Source organism: Pezoporus occidentalis, unplaced genomic scaffold (assembly GCF_034315485.1).
Source record: "Pezoporus occidentalis ecotype Australia unplaced genomic scaffold, CSIRO_AGI_Poc_V1 ctg76, whole genome shotgun sequence".
Lineage (NCBI taxonomy): Eukaryota > Metazoa > Chordata > Aves > Psittaciformes > Psittacidae > Pezoporus > Pezoporus occidentalis.
Genome location: NW_026916115.1, coordinates 75,713 through 98,679, shown reverse-complemented (window position 1 = coordinate 98,679; position 22,967 = coordinate 75,713). Strand labels below are relative to the sequence as shown.

General features: G+C 43.4%; 2 protein-coding genes across 28 annotated transcripts in view; both read left to right on the top strand.

Annotated features, from left to right (window-relative positions):
* The first annotated feature begins 273 nt into the window (after positions 1-273).
* LOC134155233 (dimethylaniline monooxygenase [N-oxide-forming] 4-like) lies at positions 274-7,076 on the top strand. 8 transcript variants are annotated; one of them, XM_062602182.1, is made up of 9 exons: positions 283-527; positions 1,692-1,861; positions 2,167-2,355; positions 2,724-2,886; positions 3,290-3,435; positions 3,773-3,972; positions 4,152-4,504; positions 4,820-4,889; positions 6,213-7,076. In XM_062602182.1, exons 2-9 carry the CDS (start codon positions 1,700-1,702, stop codon positions 6,598-6,600), a joined length of 1,671 nt encoding a protein of 556 aa, XP_062458166.1. In that variant the 5' UTR covers positions 283-527; positions 1,692-1,699; the 3' UTR covers positions 6,601-7,076. The 8 variants fall into 8 exon arrangements, with proteins under 8 accessions (XP_062458170.1, XP_062458166.1, XP_062458164.1 ...); XM_062602180.1 differs by having other exon boundaries at positions 1,615-1,861; XM_062602181.1 differs by having other exon boundaries at positions 1,592-1,861.
* Positions 7,077-7,565: 489 nt separating this feature from the next.
* The window catches only part of PRRC2C (proline rich coiled-coil 2C), a 78,945-nt gene continuing 63,543 nt past the window's right edge, over positions 7,566-22,967 (top strand). For 11 of the 20 annotated variants that reach the window (XM_062602158.1, XM_062602163.1, XM_062602172.1 and 8 more), the window contains exon 1: positions 7,566-7,724. The gene's annotated coding sequence lies outside the window, so the exon portion shown is untranslated. The remainder of the gene's footprint in view (positions 7,725-22,967) is intronic. The other 9 variants (XM_062602176.1, XM_062602175.1, XM_062602174.1 and 6 more) reach the window with 1 other exon arrangement.

Below are 22,967 nucleotides of genomic sequence, written 5' to 3'. Positions count from 1 at the left end.
AAGAGCTGGGGGGTCCCCATGCCTGGGCTGGGGCCATGCCAGCAGGTGCTGTGGGCAACCCACAAGCTTGGGTCCGCAGGAACTTTCATTGACCAACCAGAATTAGGCTGCACTTTGCACTGTGTCACCCATCCATGCCATCTGCTTGCCTGGGGTCAAAGAGAATGTGTTTTTCTGATTTCCCAGGGATGCCAAGTGAGCCCCTGTCCAGCACAAGCAGCACATGGGGGATGAATCAGGACAACCCCAGGCTGCTGTTGGGGCAGCAGTGAGCTGCAGCGTGCAAGTTCTTGCAAGCACAGCCTCTTTGTAATTACAGTCCATGTTTCTACCAGGCACTGCCACAGGGCCGTTGTGAACTTTCTGTCAGTGCATTTAAGCACAGCAGAGAAGCGGAATGTGAGTGTAAAGGTCAGTGGTGCAAGAGGTGCAGCGAGGTGCTCGAACTTCAGCCTTTCCTTCAAATCTGCCGTGAGAGAAACTTGAAGCAAAGTTCGAGCAGTGAAGGCACAGCACTGCCCTGCAAGGTTTGCTCCTCACTTCTTTGTGGCTGGGTTTTGTAGGTTTTAAAAGTGGGCATCCAGCGCCGTGGGGTTTTGTTATTCGCCACTGGCTTCGCCTTGCTGCTGGTGGGGGGAGATGGTGGTGTTGTGGGGACCTATCAGAGCAAAGCTGTTTGTAGGCAGCGCTGGAAAAGGGGGGTGACTTTAGTATCCCGGCCATGTTGCTGCCTTTTGCCAAAGCCGAGGGAGGCTCCAGAAATGGGGGGTGGCACATCCTGCCCTGTTTCTGCAGATCAAGGGGCTGCTCAGGCTAGGCTTTTAGATGCAGAGGAATTTTTTTGCTCCCCCCTCATTTTTCCCTGGCTTTCTGCAGTTTCTTCCAGTTCCTGTTTACACTAACGCTCTTGTTGACACAAAACGGATACGGAAAAAGTTATAAATAACTCTTTCTTCAGAGTCTGCAGCAGGAATGTTTGTTATCTAATCAAAGTTAATGTGGGGTCATTTTCTTCCCAGTTTTCTTGCTTTCCAGTGAAGTTCGGTACAGCTCAGTTTACACAGTTACCCGAGCTTTGAGTTCCTTCCATTTATACCCTGCGTTTCCTGGGTTTCTTATCTTTTGTATATTCTGTAATCCCAGCCACATTTTCACAGTGCTGTCTAACTTCTGAATCACTGAGCTGTGCTCCTGCTCAGGCAGGCATCACTTAAAAAAAAAGCCAAACCAAAAAACCACAAACTTTTTGTTTTTGAGAAGAAGTCCTTTAATGGGAAGTTAAAAAAGCAAAGCATGAAAATGAGCCATCTTAGCTGGATTGTTCCCTGAAAAAGTTTCAGGAGGATAATTTTGTGCAGACAGAAGCAGATAGCTGCAAGCCCTTTCCCTGTCTTTGTGTGCCCTGGTTTGTTCCAGGAAACAGAATAAATAGAAGCAGCAGCACAGTGATGTTTAAAAGTCCTTTTCCCCCACCTGCAGGAGGGGAATTGCTGGGCCTTCAGTGCAAGCTTAGCACAGCAGGAAGGGTAATGAGCAGCGTCCATCCATAATGCTTAAGCTAAGAAATGGCGATGGCTTTCTACAAAGACAGTTGTCCTCTGTGGACACCCTCAGCCAGAGAAGACCAGGGATGTTTTGCTGGGATAGGAAGAAAAGACTGGTGTTTCTGCTAATCTCTGAGTTATTTCCAGTCGCTTGCATGATGGCCTATTGCCTGCTGCAGGACAGCATGGTGCGGAGTGTGGCCATTATCGGGGCCGGGGTCAGCGGGTTGGCCTCTCTCAAATGCTGCCTGGATGAGGGGCTGGAGCCCACCTGCTTCGAGAGGAGTGAGGACATCGGGGGGCTCTGGCGCTACACGGTCAGTGGGCTCTGCCAGAAGGGGGAGGATTGTCCCTGGGTTTATCCCTTCCCTTGGATGCCTTTTGCTTTGCAGCAAAGAGAAAAAGGTGGCCATGCCCTTGCGGAATGTCCCTGTCCCAGGCACAGGGCTCCACATGACTCCAAGGTGGAGCAGGAGATGGAGGGAGTGGAAGGCATGGTCACCAGGCACTAATCCTGGTTTATTCCTTGTACCCAAATACAAGCAGGAAAAATACTCAGGTACTTTGGGGGGAGAAACTCCTCCCCCATACACCTGCAAATGGCACTGCTGGCTTCACACAGAGCTCCATGGACAGCGGAAGAGTCAGTGTGTACCAGTCAGTCATTACCAACACCTCCAAGGAGATGTCCTGCTTCAGTGACTTTCCCTGCCCAGACTATTTTCCCAGTTACCTACCCCACAGTCTCCTCATGGAGTACTTTCGGATGTATGCCCGGCACTTTGACCTCCTGCGGCACATACACTTCAAGGTGAGCGGGGACCCCAAACATCAGGGGCAGTAGAGCCACCAGTGGCAGCAGTTACCAGGGCATCACCCAGGTGGGATAATACAATGCCAGATGTGATCCCTTGAGGACCATGTCCCTTTTGCATCCTGAACACAGCCTTTTTGGCTCCAAGTTTTAAATTAGGCTGCTCCAACATGGGCTGCCTGGTTAATCTCCCCCTCAATGCCATCACCAGGGGGAAGGTGCAGCATGGGATTTAACAGCTTCAGAGGTGATATGCAGCTCCCCAGGGACCCAGCCTGCCCCTGCCAGCCCCACCCTTTGCAGGATGGTCCTTTGTGAAACGCAGTGCAGTACCTGACTGCTGTTTTGTTGGGCTTTGGTGCAAGACAACAGTTCTCAGTGTGAGGAAGCGCCCGGATTTCGCCACCTCAGGCCAGTGGGAGGTGGTCACTGAGACCAATGGTATCCAGAAGTCGCACATCTTTGATGCCGTCATGGTTTGCACTGGCCATTTCCAGGAGCCCTACTTACCACTGGCTTCTTTCCCAGGTAAATCCTGCCTCAGCAGGAAGGGGGGCTGGGGCTTCTCCCCTGGGGTTTCATGCAGCATCCATGGGTCCCTTGGCTGCATTTTCCTCTGCAAGCCTGCCTGCTCCATGAAGCCTCCATGCTGGGGCAGGTGGGACCCTCACCCCATAGAAATGGTGGGGGGCATTCCCGAGATTGGGAAAAACACCTCATAAAGGTGCAGCTAGGCTCCTATATGAGAATTTGCAAAGCAGGACTGTGCAGGAGGGTGGCATCACTCTGGGAGCTGAGATCTCTACAGCTTCTCAGCTGCAAGCAGAGGTGGGTGGTGGAGGGTCAGGAGTTGCAGAGGGTCTAGGAATGAAGTTGAGTGAGGCAAGCCAATGTATCTGGCAGTAGGAGATGCTCCCTGCTTTCTGCCTAGGTATCGACACTCGCTTCAAAGGGCAGTACCTCCACAGCCAGGAATACAAAGATGCGGAGGCTTTCCGGGGAAAGAGGGTCCTTGTGGTTGGCATTGGCAACACTGGTGGTGACCTCTCTGTGGAACTGAGCCATGTGGCTGCAAAGGTACAGTTCTGCAATGGTGCTCAGCCACAAGAGCTGGTGGCTCAGGGTACACGCAGGAAGCTTTTCCCACCAGCAGCAAAAAACAGCACTTCAAACTGAGGGCAATTGAAGAAGCTCTGCAATTCCTGGAGAGTCTGGGCCACCTGAGCAGTGGCCATTCAGCAGATGCTGGAACTTTGCAGAAGCCACCACGAGCTGTTTGGTTCATCCAGATGCTGTCCTTTGCCCTTGGGATAACCCTCTTGGCTCCCAAGTGCAGGAGGTGGGATTTGCCATTCAAGGCAAAAGTGGCAACGAGATGTCTGGGCAGGAGGCTGAGAGCTGCCTTTTCCTCCAGGTGTTCCTCAGCGTCAGGAGCAGCACATGGGTAGTCAGTCGGCTCTCAGACCAAGGCTTCCCCTTAGACATGATCAGCACCACCCGCTTCAACCACTTTCTTGACTGGCTTTTCCCATCAGCACTCATGAGGAGGATCAGGTTTCGGAAGTTCAATTCATGGTTTAACCATGCAAACTATGGCTTGGCTTCCACCAAAAGGTGTTTTTTCTAACTATTTTGTTGGTTAGTCTGAGGGGTTTAATGGTGTGAAATGCTCAGTTTTGAAGTTCAGGGGATATTTGTGGAATAGCAAACCATTGGAGGGGAACCGTGGCCACAAAAGATGTTTCACGTCCCTCCCAGATGCTAACACTGCTGTCCTCTTTTCCACCTGCAAGCTCCAACTTTAAGGTAATTGTCAATGAAGAGCTGCCGTTTTGCCTCCTCTCTGGGACCATTGTGTTGAAGTCAAACGTGAAGGAGTTCACGGAAAGGTCTGCTGTTTTTGAAGATGGGACAACTGAAGAAAACATTGACGTGGTGCTGTTTGCCACAGGCTACATCTTCCCATTTTCTTTCCTTGAAGAGTCAGTTCGCAGCCTCTTCAATGATAACCGTTCCCTCTATAAACGCATCTTTCCTCCCCAGCTGGAAAAGCCAACACTGGCCATCATTGGCTTAGTCCAGCTGACCGGTTCTGTGATGGTGGGAGCAGAAATGCAGGCTCGCTGGGTGACAGGGATCTTTGCAGGTAGGAGACAGGGTGAAAGGATGTGATAATCTTCTAGGGTGGGAGGCTTGGGGCAGCTTGACCTTCTCTCTCTGAGCCTAGGGCATATTTTGGCTCCTGTCACAGTGCCCACGGTAGCCATGGGCACTAGTAGCACTGTAGTGTCTGCCCCCCCCAAGTGCATCCCCACATTTCTGCCGCTCCACACACACTGCTGTAACCATCAAGTTAGTCACTGAGACTGAACACTCAGTAAAGGGGCTGGGAACATACAAGGGGGGTGAACTTTTTAGCTTTAAGTGCTGCTGTAGGTCTCGGTTTCTCTATTCTTCTCAGGCTGGAACAAGCTCCCTCCCACCAGCAAGATGATGGCTGATGTTTTAAAGGAGAAGCCTCCAGTCGAAAGGTGTGTGATACTCCTGCACTTGGAGTGCAATGGCATCATGTGCCAGGGTTAACCCAAGGAAAGAGGGAACCCAATGCAGTTATGTGAAGGACACCCCTGGGTCACCCAGCACTTCTTGGATGCATTTATTCCCTCACCACTCATAGCGAAGTAGGGAAATACTTTTGTCGTTCCTTTATGGATGACCAAGGGCACAGTGCTCTGGAGCAGCTTATGGCAAGACCCAGGACCTACAGATCCCTCCGCTAGGTCTCCAAGCCATGTACTTTTATCGTCAAGATGGAGATTTGGTTTCCTCCAGACCAAGGGTGCCATCTCGTGGCTTCTCCCTCCCAAATCCAGCCAGCAGGGAGCACTGGGGTCAGTGCTAAGCCCTATCTAGAAACCCCATTAGTCAGGCTATGCGGGTGGAGGACACTTTGGTGGCAGTTTTTGACAGGTCGAGAAGAGTATTAGACAAGGCTGGAACTTGTTCATCCATCGTGTACACATGTAAGCTACCATCCTGCCCTGTTGGCACTTGGATTTTACAGGAGGTGGAGACGTGCATGAGGTTGTGGGAAAAGTGATGGTAGACATGCTGCCTTGTAGCAGCTTTCAGGAGCAAGGAAGGGCCCTCAGGCCAGGTGGGGTGCAGGCTGGGTTAGGTTTGCCAGCAACGCAGAGCTGGCTCATAGGACACTGATGAAAATCTGGGAGAAAACAGAGGCATGGGGATTGTCAGGAGGAGCCCTGGGGATTGCAGATGCAATGCTGTTACACAGAAGTACAAGAGTCTGAGGTGCAACAGAGCCAATGTTGAGGCTGTCCCAGATTTGTTGAAGTAGATTCAGCACATGTCCTCCCTCCTGCAAGGGAGATGAGGCCTCGAGCAGAAAAATCCTGGACGTCCCTCCCAGCATGGGAAGCTTTCTGCATCTCCCAGATTCTCCCAGTCCCCTTGTCAGTCTTACCTGTGAATGTCTACTCCTCTGCCTCTCAAAATTGGCCAAATCCACACCTGTGGACCTTGGTGAAGGACATAGCATCGGCATTTGTGGCATTACAATGATGCCAGTATCATGTGAGAACAGTTTTTTGAGACCACAATTAGGTTGCAGAGAAAGAGTGAGCTTCTGCTTATTCCCTGCTCCAGGTAACTACTGAGGACCTACCCCACAGAGGCTCTTTCAGTGCCTTTAGGTTTATTTGGGGCTAAGTGAGCTCAGCCCTGAACACCAGGGCTCGGTCAGTGTCTGAGTCCAGAGCTTTTGCTTTCCATGGAACTGGGAACTGTGATGGGATGATGCTATTTGATTTTGTCTGTTTTATGTCCAATTGAAGTAATCCATCTGAAAGGAAGAACTTGAAGATGAGTTTTATCAGCTACATCGATGAAATTGCTTCATGTGCTGGCATAAAGCCCAGTGTGCTGAAGCTGCTCCTGACGGACCCCCAGCTGGCCCTGGCCATCTTCTTTGGCCCCTGCTCACCCTACCAGTACCGACTGGTGGGACAGGGGAAGTGGAGAGGGGCCAGAGACGCCATCCTGACTCAATGGCAGCGGACGCTGAAGCCCTTGAGAACTCGGGTGGTGGATGACTGCTCCAACAGCTCCTCCAGCTGCCACTGGATGTGCCTCCTAGTCCTGCCAGTGGCTCTCATGGCAGGTTTCCTCTTTTCTAAGTACCCTCGGCTGGGCTGGAGCCCCCAGGCAGGTCCCCAGCCGTAGAAGAAACCTGGTGTGACCTGGTCCTGGGTGAGCTGTGGATGGTGCTAAGCTGTGCTGCTGCTGGGTGCTGTCAGTGTGGCTGGAGCTGACCCAGTGTTGGCAGGAGCTCAGATGCCGGTGCTGTCCGTTGTCTGGCCTCCTGCTCACAGTGTCTCACACCCACCAAGGGCCATGCAGAGCATTTACCCCAAACGTGCCGCAATCTGTGCCCACATTGCATCAGCACCAGGCTGGATCTCCAGAGGGCTTTTGGGAAGAGGCATTTTGGGACATGCTGGTGTCCATGTTGCCAGCATTCCCTCCTCCTTCCTCATCCAGAGCTTCCTCTATGAAATTTCATCAAAATCCACAACACCTTGAGATTTTTCTGAAACATTAGATGTAGAGATCTTTGTATGTGTCTTTTTATGTGTCTGATGCATATCTTTGGGAGGTAAAGTTCGTAGTCACAACTAAACCTCATGGATTTGGTCTTCTCTAGTGGTTTTATTAATGGTTTATTATCAGTGGAGGGGTCAGGTGTACCCAGTGCCCCTAGTCATTGCAGAGGGCACAGCCCTATACTAAAAATTGTATATACAGTGACAAATCCAGATGGTCAAGCGGGCTCACCATTGCCTGGGAACCCTGAAGCCCACAGGGAGAAGGCAGAGCCTGCCGCTGCACCCGCTGGTGCCTTCATCGGGGGATTTTGTGCAAACCCAAGGACGGGCGCTGTGTACTTGCATCCGGGCTTCCCTCCGGGAGAGGCTGTCCCCGCCCGTGCCCCCCGGGGGGCTGCCGGTCCCTACGCGTGCAGTGACACGGGTGACGGGAGCCAGAGAGCGGCGCCGCCCGCCACCCCGCGCCGCCAGGGGGCGCGCCGGACGCTGAGCGCGCCGGACTGCGGCACGGCGGGGCTGCGTGCGCGGGGGCGCGGGGGCGGAGCCGGCGAGCTGGTGCGCGCGCTCGCGCGGCGCGGTGACGTCAGACGTCGTTGGCGCCGGCTTGGCCGCCCGCCATCTTGGTCCCTGTGTGGAAGCGGCTGAGGCGCGGCGTTCGCGGCGCCGGGAGCGGTAGCGGCCTCGCCGAGTCCGGGAGTCTCCGGGGAGGCCGGAGCGCCGGCCCGCCGCGCTGCGCTCCAGGTAAACCGGCGTCATCTTCTCCATCCGCAGCGCCCTGTGGGTCCGCGGCGCGGACCGGCTCTGGGAGGAGCAGGAGAGCGGCCTGCGCCGCATGGCCCCGGGCGGGGGCGGCTTCCGCCCGGCCTGGTGGCGGCGCTGGGCCTCGGCCGGCGGGGAAGAGGATGCACCATGGGGTCGGCATCCCACTGCCCGTCGCGGTCGGGCGGAGAGGGGCGGTGCAGCGCTGGGCCCGCGGCGGGCGCGCAGGCCTCCTGCTTCCCGCCCCTGGGCAGCGCCGCACCGCATCGCCGCCTGGGGCCGGCCGCGCCCGCGCCGGGCCTCCCCCGCGGGCGGCGAAAGGGGGCTGCCGTGTCTGGGGCAGCTGAGGGCAGCGCTTACGAATGTGCTGTTTTTTTCTCCCCCTCTCCCTCCTTTCGTCCGTGTCGCGATGCTTCCCCTCTCCTCTTTTTTTCTTTAGCGGCCTGGGTCTTTGGGGAGATTACATGAGACATGTGCCGTCCCTTCCGTGCGTTTGCCTTCACGATTTTTGGCTGTGATTCTTTCTCCAGAAACGTAGGGCGAGGGGAGCCTTCGTGTGCTGCAGGCACATGCAGCGCGCAGCGCTTTGGTTTTCTAACTCTGAAGTATTCATCCGCAGTTCTTGAGATGTACTATTCCTGAGTGTTTTGATGTAGGACTGAGTGAAGCACCGTTCAGGAAGGTACTGTTTCTGCTCTTAGGGACAATATTTGTAGGGGTAGAGTGAGTAGGGTCAGGGGTGTTCTTATTGTTAGCGCTTGAAGGATGGTGAGAGCATGGTTAGATGACACGGCTAAAATTCAGGCAGCTAAGTCTGCAGTGGGCATAATGGTAGCCATGCAGAGATTGAAAATCTTGGGGCTAAAGATGGCTCAGATACTTTCCAGTTCAGGCCCTCTTTATGGGGAAGGGGGCATCGAACAGAGCACTTTGTTTTTTTTCTCTTTCTTTCTTTTTTTTTGATTCTCACACGTGTTTTGTAAGCTTGTTCCTTTGTGAAAGTTTTTAGACTGTGTCATTAAGGAAGGATAATTTTTCCTAGTTGTTTTTTGATTACAGGGTTCAGATGGGTACATTATTAGAAATTAGCAGAATTTCCAACAGAAGGAATAGTATTCAAATTTTTAATAGCTTCATTTCTTTTGCAGTGAGGCATCAGGCCTACCCATTGTCTGGTCTTAAGAGCTCTGCTCAGACAAGAAACTGCTTTTGAAGGGGGGAGGAAACAGGACATGATCTCATTTGTCCATCAGTGAGAAACAAAAGGATTACCATTTAATACTGACTGCCAGGAGCTGAATAACTCATTTTTTTCTGAATTACATAGTCTAGAGCCTTTTTCTTCAACAGTAATTTTGGGGTGGTTTAGTGCAGTGGTGCTACAGTCTTCTTGGGATTAAGGAATCTCAAAGTTCTGGGACTTCTCTGAACTTGGTGAATGTTCAGTGAAAAGGCAGTTTGTCCCTCAGAACATTGTGCTTAGTGTGTGAGGAGTACAACTGCGTTGGTGGAGATGTGTGCTTAAGAGGTGTCTGTTTGAACTGAAGTGAGAATTTAGTTCTCTCAGGCCAGTGCTTGTGTGCGGAGACTAGGGTTATGGCCTCTGTGTGTGTGTCTGTTACCTAGAGTTCTGCCTTAGTGTATGTGTTTCCTGCGTAAATTTTATTGCTTTGGTAAATAATAGCCTATAAAATATGTATAAATAAATGCAGAGTGTCTTCTGTGAGTCTTAGTATTATAAATATTTTGTCTCTTTGCAGTTTAGTAGCAATTTATGATATCTTTACTGTCATTTAGACTTCATAACAGGAACCCTAGCTTTTTGTAGTGCAGAATAGTTGCATCACTCTACAGTTTTAACTTAGTGGCTGGAGTCTTTGTTCAATGGTACAGATTTATGGTATGCATCTTCTGTAGGTCCTGTTTCCCCACATCCTGAAGTCTACTGGGGAAAGTGAAATGGGCCACAACAATCAAGGAAGAAATGATGCAGTTCTGAAGGTAGCTGTCACGTAGGTTTTGTTCTGTCTGAATTAATGGTGTATGTCAATAAGAGAAAGAATCAAAAGTCAAAGCAGCGGGTATGTTGTATGGGGTTGACTTCAGCCAGGTGTCCTAGGTTACTGAAAGTGCAAGCCTTTTGTTCCAGAATATTTTCCAGGCTAGCAGGAATGATGTGAAAGTGGAGAGAGGGTGGAAAATGTGGTCTAAATACCATATAAGGGTGTTGCACATAAGAGGCTTAGATGTGAAGATAAAAAGAAAAAGGTAGCGCTTACATAAGGACTAAACCCTTTATAGTGAGCTCTTGCAAAGAGTAAACCCTTGTTTAGCATATTAGAGATGTGAATGAAGAAAGAAACGTACCTCTTCCTTCTGTTGAAGGAGGAGTGGGGTATCTTCAGAGGCTGTATACAGTAATGGAGGGCTTGAGTTTAAAACAAAACAAACAAAACAAAACAAAAAAAACCAAAACAACCACAAAACGCCTCCACCCTGAAAATACGCCACCTTTCCACTAGTTGGGGATGGATGCTGGGCTTGTAATGACGGGACTGCCAGTGGTGTTCTACTGGTAGAACCAGTTGTTCATCTTCTGTAGGAAATTTTTTTGTTGCTCTGCTTCATGCCCTTGGATTTTTTGGGTCTGGATTTCACAAAACCCCATAGAAACTTCTCATGGATGAAAGCAGGTGTAAAAATTAAAGCTGAGATTTTTGTGAGGAGGTGGGTGGAAATAATACTGTGTGTGTTGGTGACATGAAAACCGAGTGCACAGAAGTCTTAAAAAATGCATAAAGAGCAGAGGAAGATGAAGTCCTAATAAAAATCACACGAAGACAGCTTTTATGTCTGTGAAGAACAGGCTAACATAAATACTGTTTTTATTACAAATACCTCAACCATTACATAACATTCTAACTAAATGCTAATGAGTTAGTTTGTTATAGATTACAAACACATCAAAAGGAGAAGCTGTATATCGTTCACATTGTTTGTGGTTTTGTATATCTGACACTGTCTTGATTAACAGTAAAATTATAGTGCAGAATCCACATTATATATACCTTCAAAGTACGATTGTGATAATTTTAACTGATGTATATTTGAAAATAATGTGGGCTATGCTTTCAGTAGCTTATAGCATCAGAGACAGGAGTTACTGCACTTTATAGTCAGGTACATCAAAAACGCAAGTAGTGCCTGAAGAATGTGGAATCACCCAGTATTGGGTGACTGAGAGAAGAGGGTTCTATTAAATATCTCTCTAATCAATGTACAGTTGATTCCCAGGTGAAATGGCAGCTTTACGCAAACTTTAGTTGGGATATAAGACATAGCTCAACATGCTCAGATGTATCGAATGGCTTTTCATAGTAAAACCAGCAGTGGCTAGGTTGCCAGGGTTTGGTTTTTTTTTTTGCTGCAGTGCCTGCTTAGGCTAGCACATCAAACTTTCTCTGCTTACAAAATCAAAGCTTTTTAGGTGGTCCTCTTGAATCACATAAACAGCTACAGATTGTTTTAAAATTAGTATTTTGTGAGCATGTGACTTTAATGTTGCTAGGTTTTGGTGTTTATAGATTTTAACATAGACATTAAAATTATGACTCTAGACGTAAATTGTATTTGTAGGGACAATTGTTTAAGTTATTCTTGGTGAAAGAAAAATTACTTAACCATTTTGAATCTTTAGCTGAGGTGGAAGTGCGGGAACAGCTTCATTTTGTTTGAGAGGCCAATGTTTTTCTCACAATTTAAGCCTTGATACAGGTTAGGACTTAATGTATTTCTTCTATTTCAAAGTAACCATATATTTGACTGAAGCACCTCACTGTCTTATGATCAATGCATTAATTGCTTCATTTTGCAAAAAAAAATCAGTTATTGTATTTACAGGGTTTGTTTTGTAACATGTTTAGGTTTGCCTGTGCTTCCTGTATGAGTTTATCTAGGTATATATATATATGTGTGCAGCAGAAGTGCTCTAGTAAGTAGGAACAATAACACTTTCTTTTGCCAGTATGTGTAAGTAATCTGTAGGAAAGATGCAAGAAAAACTTGCCTTTGGCTTGTGACATAGCTACGTGGTTAATTTCTTGGAGTTGCCTTGCTTAAGAGGTGTTTCTCATGCCACAGGATCAAGCTGTCAGCATACACAGATCTTTGTAGTATGTGCTTAACTTTAGATAAGGTAAGGTTTCTTGGTAAGTATTTTGACAGTATATTGTGCCTTAATTATTTACCTACTGCATCTTGAAAGCCCAAGTATCAAGGGACATGCGGGGTTTTGTTTTGTTGTTGTTGTTCTTTTGTTGTTTTTGTTGTTTTGTTTTTTTTTTTTATCCTGAAGAATAAACAGAGGACAAAAGCAACAGAAGATGTTAAACTTCATCTCTAGCCATTTGGCAGATGCACTTTAACTTCCATAGAAAATGGGCTCTATAATGCTGAAAGGCAGATACATAAACCTGGGTATGCTGATAAGGCTTTTCTAATTTAGCTCATCTTATGTTTCGTTAAAAAAAAAAAAAAAAGATTGAATCCAGTCTAAAGCAGAGGGCTGAAGTTGACCCTTGTTGTCAGAACTGTTGTTCAATGTAGCTGCATCTTTTACATTGGGCATCCTTTCAGTGAAGGAGGAGATGGTCTCTGTTCCAAGAAACTAGCAAGTCACAGGGAAAAACATGTAACCAGATATCTGGACGATGGCAGGCAGCAGGTAGAAGAGACTATGAGCAGCTATGAATTCTCCCTAAGCTGGATCAGACCAAGGAACAAATTCTACCACTTTTATATGTGCAGAAGTGAAGAGGTTTTTTTACTGATGCTGTCAATGATGTGTCATAAGCTGGCACATTTGGCAATCCTGGCTCTCACTAGCACAGTGGGAGTATCTTAAAAGCCTTAAAAACAAATATGCTGTAATATTTCTTAATACAGAGGAGAATTTATAATCATTTTTTGATGTACATGAATCAGGTTAGAAATATGGTAGGAGTTACAGGCAACATGAAATCTGGCTCTTGAGCAAGGTGAGAAGTTTTGAGGGTGATGGTGAAAAGTAGCTTGAGTCATTAGGTAGCTTATTAGAGTAACTGAACTGTTTTTTTCATTGTGCTAAGGTTGTACGAAACTCTGTATAAAATTGTTTATTCTGTACATTTATACCATTGGTGAGTCTACTTCCATCTTCAGATTGAACCCTTCAGTAACAAAAGTATCATAAATTGAACAGCAAAAAATTGGAAAAAATAGCTAGAGAAGAGGGAATTCATTTTGGCACATATCTTCTGAAGAGGAGTGAAAATCCTCAAGGCTGTAGTCCTAGAGTGCTTCTTACACACTTCCAAAATATTCTGAAGGAGCTCATGAACAGAACAGCTTGCCTTGAACATCTAACTGTTTCCTGAAGTAAAAAACATTAGATGTAACTATTTATGTTACTTAAGGACTGATCTATTAATAGGGGCTTTGGAAAAACAAGGTTTTGTATAAAAAGTTATGTGCAGCTGAGGTCAGGGATACTTTAAAGGTGCAGAAGGGTATAATGTGGAGAGAAATCCTCAGTGACTTGTGGTTCCTTGGGAAGAAACTGAAAGTTGCTTCCTCTGTTAAGAAATGTTAATTATTACAGTGAGGCTTGGAAATTGTGGTAAAGGAACAGGAAATGGAAGTCTTGAAAAAGGTACTTCAAGTTATTCACAGCAAGGAGTAGCTTTACATTTGTCTCTTAGTCTGTCGTGCCCTCTTGCACTGTCAGTTCAACATGGGTGGGGAGAGTTGGAAATATGCCATCAGTTTAAATGGCATTGTTTTATAGTATTAAATTGTGAGGGCTTTTGCAGTAAGAGTATTAAAATGAAAGGGAAAAACGAAACAGTGGAGAGATGGGTAATTTTAAATGGCTGCAACTTCTGCTGCTCATCTCTTGGGAATCTGGTCTATTTTTATATACCTATTGATTATCTTTCATCAGCTTCCTAAAATGAAGTGTTTTGCACCAAGCACTTTGACTGACTTACGGACTCAGCACTTGTTCAGCTCAGCTGTTGTTTCTGGTAACTTATCCCAGACAGCCGCCTGCAGAGGAACAGATCCTGAGCACTGTTCAGCCTGCAACTGGAATCAGATCTGCTGAAGTACAGCCAGAAGGGAAGAAGGGAACTGCAGTAGTTTGCTGTTAAATCTGCCTTTTTTTTTCTTAGAAAATCCAGTAATATATGGAGATTTTTTGCTCATACCTTTTTTGCTATAGCATGCAAGAAGTTCTGCTTGCTTTATTCTTGCAAATAGATCCTCAAACCCACCATCATCACCAGGTCTGACTATTCTTTCTGTGCAGTTACATCTAAAAGTAACAAGTATAGAGAAGTGCTGACCATTGGAATATTTTCTCATTGGAACAGACATGGAGACATCTGTATATCATCAGTTGTGTAGCTTCTTCTGCAGCTCTGTTGTGGACTTCCCTTTTGCTCCCCTGTTCTCAGCCTGACAGAACAACCACTGCTTGGGGTACTACTAAGGAGACTCCCCACATCAATTCCTCTGTGTGTGGCAAGAGTGGATATGCTATTATTTTTGCCTTTCCAGGCTTCTGACTGATGGTGTGCAAGCAAGAAACAAAGTGGTACTTGTGACAGGATGCTAAATGCTTTGTAGTTTTTTTAAGGGACTGCTTGTAAAATTAAGAAATGCCTTTACAGAGAGTGTCTGTGGTTGGGATAAACTGACCTAAATTAGTTTGTAAGAAGCTAAGTGAATAGTTGTAGGTTTTTCAGCTAAGAAGTATTCTGATAGGTAAGACAGATCACATCAGTTTTCTGTATTCAGGGAAAAGTGCTGCCTACCAGCCTACTGAATACAGTACTTTAATCACAGGTACATAGCTTGTTTCTGCAAGAATTTGCCTTTATTCCCTTATCTTTTTCTTAAATAGACAGCAATTCAGTTTTGAGAGCTTTGATGTTTTCTCATTCTTTTAAATAATGGAAATTTCCTTAATAAATGCTTTTGCAAATCTTGAGAATAAGTCTCATTTGGCATCTGCAAGTTGAAAAGCTAATTGGATGAAAGCCCTTGCATTGTTCTGTTCCCAGAAGTAACAAGAATGCATATCATTATGATGCTTTTTAAAATTTCTTTAATTGTATAGAAACTATTCTTTCCCCCTGCTCCCCCATCCCTGTCCTGGCTTTCTTCCAGCACTTCAAAACTTCTGTCACAATTAAAATATTGCAATTTAAAGAAATTTCTTAACCATATGCATGAAACTGGAAAATCAAAAAATCTGTCTTACAAAAATTCACTCTAATGATTAGTGAAAGAGAAATTGTCAGGCTAAGAAGAATAAAATAGTCTGCCTATAACATGAGCTCTAAGGAAGTTTTTCATATTACATTTTTAGTTGAAATGCATTCAGTAATCTTGCAAAACATCTAAATTATTGTAATTTATGTTTGAGGATTATCAGAACATGGCAAGAATAGCTGTGTTATGTTAGTGCATTAGGTTTATGGTGTGCTAGTACTGACTTATGTGTGGCATGAACTGTCAATCTCTACTGGAATATTGAAAAATCCTGGCAAAGAAGCTGTTTGAATGTACTTCAACTTGAAGAAGGGCTGGGTCTTGAAGTAATGCTTCTAATACAGTACAGTTAGTAGTTACCAGTCTATCATTTTTACTTGAGCTGTGGTGGTGGTATTAATTTCTTCCCAGTAATCTGGTTTATGTAGAACAAATGAGTATATGAATTAGGTGCTTATAATACCAGTGAAGGCTGTAGTATATTTTCTGTGGTCACTGTAATACCTCACTGTGAAGGTAGTAACTGTGGAGTTCTCATATACAGGTTGTGGTCTCTTCAGACTCTGGAAGCTTTTAATTCATGTATCAGTGAGAAACAAGATTTGTTTTGTGTTGCTGCTTTGTTGTGCCTCAATCTAAACTGGGAATTTTGAATTGGAATTTTAAACTAAAAGTAAGTTCGTGCCTCTAGCCTGTCAGTCATTACTATTTGAGTTTGCCAGCAGACATACAGAGAACTATTTCTTTAAGCATGAGTCCATGTTTACTTCAGTCATCAGTGGGAGGCTATGTGGGGTGAAGGCAACCTTCCAAAATCATGACTGTAAGGACAGAAGCAAGATATTCTGGGTCAGTGTTGAGATTGCGCTTTTATACCAAGATCGTTCTGGTCCGTTCCAGTGGAGTTGAATGCTGAACCCAGTGTGTATTTGGTCTAGTGATACATACAGGGTTTCTGATTCTCATCACTTCATGGTGCCTTGACACATGCAAATATGGTGTACAACTTCAGCCTTTAAGTCTGTTCTCTTTATTATTTGGTTTTGTGGAAATTCCATCAGTATCTTAGCATAAAGAGTTATGCCTCGTTTTGCAAAGCAGCTTGCAAAAAACGTCCAAAGTAAATTTTCTAAACTCAGAAGCCAAATTACAAGCACTTCTGTCAACATTTTTCAAGCCAGTCATCCATTTTTTGAGGCTACACAGAAGATTAGAAAATGACATCTGAGTCTGGACACTGCATGTTTCACTTCTTGAAGGTATTTGAATGCTAGAGCAAGTATGGGAGGGGATTTCTGTAGCAGTCTTCTGTCTAAAAGTCCTGCTGTTGGAGATAGCAGATGTTGGATTTTAAGTGAAGAATTGTGATGCTGGTATTTTAAGCAGAATGAGTTTTAGGGAGTATTATGTATTCATTTTAGTATAAGCTGCGTAGTTACGCTTCGGTTTACTTAACTGTACTTTGGGTGTTCGGGTGGGGGGGAGTATGTGTGGCTTTGTGTGAGTGATGGAAATGTAGGTGTAGTGATTAGTGAAATTTCAGAAGTTGTAGACAATAATAGAGGCTTTTTCTTTCTTTTCTGTTTTTAAACTCTGGTGTGATAATTATGCCCTTTTTCATTATCTATCTTCTGGTAAACGAAAGAATTCTATTCTACTACTATTTCATTCTGAAATGCTGAAAAATAATAAAAAATTATTTTAGTTGTAAATTTTGTAAAAAGATACCAGCCACTCTGCTGTTTTGAGTTCAGCTCAAATCACACCATGTAGGAACTGAACTCTTCTCTACTGTGGAAGGAGATAGATGCCTAAGTAGATTGGAAGCGTTGTGGCTTAAGTCTAAAATTTAAACTGAAATTGAATTTCAGTTCATCAGCCTCTTCCAGTGAGATAGATGACAGAGGGTAGATTTAGATCAGATACTCGGGAAGAAATTCTTTACTGTGAGGGTGGTGAGGCACTGACACCGGTTTCTCAGAGAAGTCATGGCAGCCCCATCCCTGGCAGTGTTCAAGGCTGGGTTGGGCAGGGCCTTGGGAAACCTGGTCTAGTGGAAGGTGTCCCTGCCCATGGCAGGGGGGTTGGAACTGTATGATCTGTAAGGTTCCATCCTACACTAACCATCGTGTCATTCTATGAATTTGTAACATGTCTTCTGTAGCCAGTCTTACACTATTTATTTCAAATGTTTCATTGATAGTGTTTTGTACACTTTAGATTTTAGATCTCCTGTAGTGATAAAACTGGATTTATGTCTCACATGTGGAAGAATCTATAGCCAGAAGAGTACTTAAAAGTATAATTACAAAGCTGAAGTAGGCAGAGGTATTGCATGTACAATAGTTGAGAACTGAATAAATTTTTTAGGGACATGCTTAATAATTTCAGCATTTTGTTCATAAAAATAGTTGTGTTTGTTTTTTTGCATTATCTCTTTCTTTTGTTGTAAAAGGCAAAAATAAGTTTAAGAGCTGTGTGGATGAGTAGTTTCTCATATCCATTAGAAAGTGGGAGACCAAAACTGAGCCAATGGTATAAAATATGGAAGAAAATGACATACATAAATGTTGATAGCATTGAATCCCTGGGTAAGAGTACTGCCATAGATAATATTTAGATGGTATTTGTCAAAATATTGAACAGCATTATTTTATACTCTGAATAAAAACATGGAAAAAAAATATCCACAAGCTAAATGAAATGAAAACTATCCTTTCTTTTCCCAGAATTTTAACTAACGGCATTGGCACCCCTCTGCCTCTTGAGGGGAGGGGACCATAATCTCTCTGTTACCTGAGGTTACTTCAGAAGGAGAAGATTTCATAAACAACACAGGCATCAGAAATTATATTAGCTAAAAGAACGAATCTGTGTGACACATGAAAATATTTAAGCATGTTTGACAGTTTTTATTGCCAGTGTGCATTTATGCTGTCTGTGGCTCTTTGATCCCTTGTTATATGGGGACATTTAAAAAGACATGTTAATAATGATTGAGCCTATGCATCAAGCTTCTTTTGGCAGGGCTGTTCCACAGAAATGTGATTTCTGTGCATGTTAAGTAAAATATTCATGCATGTGTAGTTAAATTTATATTGAAATCTGTGGATAAAGACAAATTTGATGTTTGCATGGTTGCTGTCCTTTTATCTGTGGTTTTTCACTTCAGCCAGATGTTCTTAAGTGATTTTTCCTTTTGCTGTCAAGAATGCATTGGAAAAATATGAATAGAACTGACAGATTATTTTAATCCATGCTAATATTTTTCCACCACGGGATGTATCTTAAAAGTTTATTTTAAAAGTGTTAGTCACTGCTGTTAGTGCCGTGTTAGACTTGAGACGCTCCTAACAAGTTCCAAGATACGATTGTTGGTTGTCCTGTTGGAAGGAAATATTCTAGATGACTGGTATTTCTCACAGAAGACAATTCAACAAGGTGCCTTGCATTCTTTGAGGCAGCAGAAGATATGCTTGTTCTGTACATTGCTAGTTTAACATATGCCGTATGGTACTGTTAGTTTCTGTGTAGACTTTTTGCGGTTGGCTAAATAAGGTTGTTTGTCATTGCTTAGCTTAGTAGCTCTATTTAGAATGTTAGGTGTCTCAGAACTGATGCAGTTACATTTGTGGGTGCTCGTTTCTGGCATCCTTAGAATGCATTTTTAGAAGATGCATCTGTGGGATAATGACCTGAAACGGCTTTCTTCTGTCATGATGTCTTTTCAACTCATCATATTTAGTTTTGGTAGTGTTTTGTAGACTTTCTTAGGCTTTAAGGGGAAGTAATTTGAAGAATGATGGAACCAGCAAAGCCTTCTTTGCTGCAGCTTTGTCTCATGGCAGTGCTTTGGTTCTGAGGAGCAAAACTGAATTTGATTTTCCTTTTGGTGTCTGTTAAGAATGCTCTACAGATTATCTAGTGTCTCAGCCCGTGCTACAGTTTTTCCTGCTGAGGTGATGGATGCAGAAGAGATGGTGATTAGAAGGGTTTTATTTTCCTACCCAGCCATCTGCCTTCACAGAATTTATAAAATCAGTGCAGTCTTTGCATTGTGTACCCTCTTTCAATCTCTACTGAAAACTGGTGAGCCCAAAATCTAGAGATGCGGAAGAAAAATGGAGATGGAAATGTGTAGTAGCTTGGCTTTCTAAGTGTAGATAAAAGTATAGATCTTACTCAAAAATGAGTTGTAGTGAAATCTACCCAGAACTCTCTGAAGATCTGGAGAGCTTCTATTCCTGCAGGTAATAAAGCCATGTCTGAGGTGCTCAAAAGTTCACAAAATTTTTACTGCAATTTTCAGACTTCTTTGCAATAACCTACTTAACAATGTATCCTGTTGCAAAACTGCTCTTGGCAGGGGAGGGAAATCCTGACCTTAGATTCTTTTTTTTATTAAATACTTTTATTTGATAGAGACTTTTGCTACTCAAGTGTGGAAGTTTTTGAAGCTTGTTATTAAGCTGACTAGTGCTGAAGCTGTTACAAATTTTTAGTAGTGGGATAAATGGCCAAAATGTGGTTTTGAATAATCGATCCAGAAAACCTCAGTCCAGAATGATGCTTTGGCACTAGAAAGTTCTAAATAGAAGGTCATCAATAAAAATATTGTATTGTTCATCAATACCCATGTCAGAGAAGTGAAGTGAGTATGTTAAATTGTAATTCATTTTTTATGTGCAACCTTTTCTGTGCAAAATCATGGATTCAGTAATTACATAATATTTTTGAGTGTTCATTCAAAATAAGAGTTCTTTGTTAATGGTTTACTAATGAAGCATGAAGAAGGCTTTTTTTGCTTCCAGGTACATTGAATACAGTATCCTATGTTTTTTTTGTTTTTAATTTGGTTTTTATTTCTGTAGATGTTCTAAATTAGTCTTTTTTTTTTTTTTTCTTTCTGAAGATCACACAGTTTTTCAGGATTTAATATCCAGCTGCAGCTTATGCTCAGGTCTTACAGTTAGGAGGGAGCTTCTTCAGTGACATTCTAGAATGTAAATACGTCAGGCTTAGTGGTGAAATGAAACCTTTCCTTTCTAAGTGAAACTTTAATGCCATGTTACTTATCTGGGTTATATTGACCATAGTGGTGTTTTGACATTAGTAACACAGACTTTGGAAATAACTACTTCTAACATTAACCAAGCTTGTGGCAAAAAAAAAAAATGGTGGTGGTGGTGTTTTTGGTTTGTTTTTTTGGTTTGTTTTTTTTTGTTGTTGTTGGTTTTGTGTTTGGTTTTTTGTTGTTGGGTTTGGGGTTGGGGGGGGGGTTGGTTCCAGTTGTATTGTTTAGTTCCAGAACTTAGTAACTTAGTAGAACCATGTTCTTCAATGTGCTGGGAACAAAGCTATTTTAAGAAAAGTAGAGTTATGGCTTGATACAAATGATAAATTTGTATATGATGCTTTTTGTCCCTTAATCACTTTCTTCAGAGTGCTTAAAATAGCACATCTTTCTTGGATATATTTCTTGTTTTCTCTTTTGAGAGAACTGCTGATGTGTCCCAGTTATGACTAAACTTTCGTGTAGTGCTTTTGATAATGTTTCCCACTTCACGGATGGGTTTTTGAGGCACTGAGATTTGAAGGCTCTAGCAAATCTTCAGCAGGTTTGATACTTGAATGGGGTGTGCTTTGTCTTAAATCATTCTGGGTCATCCTTCTCCAGATTTAGCCAAAATACAGACTTTAGAGTGGAGGTAGCAGGGACTAGATAGCTGTGTTGAATATGGAATGTGGGAACTATTCTAGTATTTACCTAGTGTTGTTAAGACTTCAGAGTCCCAGGAAGCTAAAGAACAGGTTACCTGTCCTATCTGATTGTGTGCTTGTAGGCTAAATAGGCATTGGATGTGGGATTTAAGATGACAGGACTGCATAAAAGGTAACTGAAATATTGCTGTCTGTTGACATGGTTACACTTGTGTCAAAAAGACTTTTTCTGATGTTTTGAAAATGCAGCTTATAAAGTACAGATCTAGAGTTTGCTATGCAGTCACCTGTGCTTATATTAGCTAGCATGGGATGTCTGAAAAATACAGAGAATAGTAATTCTCTGTAATTTTCTCCCATAGCGGAGGGATGGTGGATGCTGTGCTTCAGAGATACATGGAAACGTACTAATTGGAAGGCCGTAACAGAAAGAATAGTTATTTCCCATGGCAATAGCAAGAATTGATCTGCCCCTGCCAAAAACTGGGGGTAAAGCAACTACCTACCTGAACTTTACATAGTTCTTTTCCCCTTTTCCATGCCTGTCTCTACTTCTTCACCAAGACAAAATGTAGTAGCTTACATATAATGCTGTTCTGTTCTCTCGTGTATGTAAAACTGTTTTTTTTCATATGTATAGTAAATATACAAAATATTGAAAAGAACATGGTGGGAGAGAAGGAAGAAAACCAGACAGGAATTGCTCTAAGTTGTTAGATATTTTAAACTTTCTCAGACTCCAGTCCTCAAAAGTGACCCCAAATATGTAATAATTTCTTCCTTATTTAATCATGCAAGAACTTTTTACAATGTGGAGGTAAAGTCGTTTCTAGTCTGCAGCTGGTCCTAATGGAACACTGTGCAAAGTTTACAGACATGTGAAGTAGCATCATTAAATGATAAACAAGTCATTTTGCGGAATACTGAGATGATAAGGAGAGCTAGGAACTGAGTGGAAAAGGTCTTTGTGGTAGGTATGGCATTTGGGTTTTTTTTGTTTATTATTTTAAATATATAATTATGCATTCTGTTTGCAATTTTACCAACTGTAAGCATTTAAGAAGGTACAAGTAAAATATTCCTTAACAGAGGACCAGGGTGTCTAGAATTTGTGTCAGCTACTTACTGTGCTAATTTCTGTACACGTGCTTCTGAGTTCATTGCAGCATTTAAATAACCAGTTGCGCTCTGAAAAAAGTCTTGTACAGAAATTAATATAATAATTTTAACCTTAAAATCTTAAGGCCATAGTGAAGGTCAGTTAACTTAATTGATAATGCTACAGAGCAGCTGAAAGGTAATTGTTGCTCCAGAATTTTGGGAGCATTGCATCTTCTGTAATTATGCATAATAGTAACTGTAGTCATTCAAAATGAACTGCTGACTTGTTTAAGTTTCTTAATAGTGTGGTGAACCTTGCCAGCTGCTGTACTTGTACTGTTGCCTGTCCTTCTGCTCGCTATCAGTAGTTACTAACTTTGGTAAGTAGTTCTGAGATCTTTTATATGTTGCTTCTTTTTAGAGTTCTACAGTGTTCTTACTCATATGACAATGTGTCTAAACCTGGGGGACAGCAGCAGTTTGCTTTGAAGGATTTGACTAATAGAGTTCAAACTAACAGCACCTTAACTGGTAACACAGATTCAGTGTAGGGCAAATTGGGAATCACTTGGTGAATCTAGTACTTGCCAACCTATTGTATGCACAAATTAAACAGTAGCTGAGAAATTACCTGAGTAATTTTCTTCTCCCACAGCCTTCTCCCTCTCCCCCCTTTTTTTGTTTGCCAATTTTTACATTATTCACCATTGTGAAGCTACTTCTTGTTTAGGAAATCTGGGGCTGGGATGGGTCTTGGGCTGAAAATTCAAACTGTATGAGTTGTTCTCATTTGAAAGAGTGTCCAAGCACAGATAAGTATCAAGTAATTATAGTGTATTACTAGATATGGTTATATACACGCCAGAGAGCTTGTTTGCCACCCATGTGCTGCTGCTAATTATCTGACCAATACCTTTTATGTTTAATGTTCCAGGATGATTGTGGTGGACTCTTTATCATAAATACAAGTCTGGGAGCAGAGGGTAACTGGAGAATTGAAGGCAAAGAATCTGCCAGGTTGTTTCACAGATGTTTTACTGAAGAACTTAGGATAAACTGAGTTTCCTCATAGAAGAGGAAACTAATGTC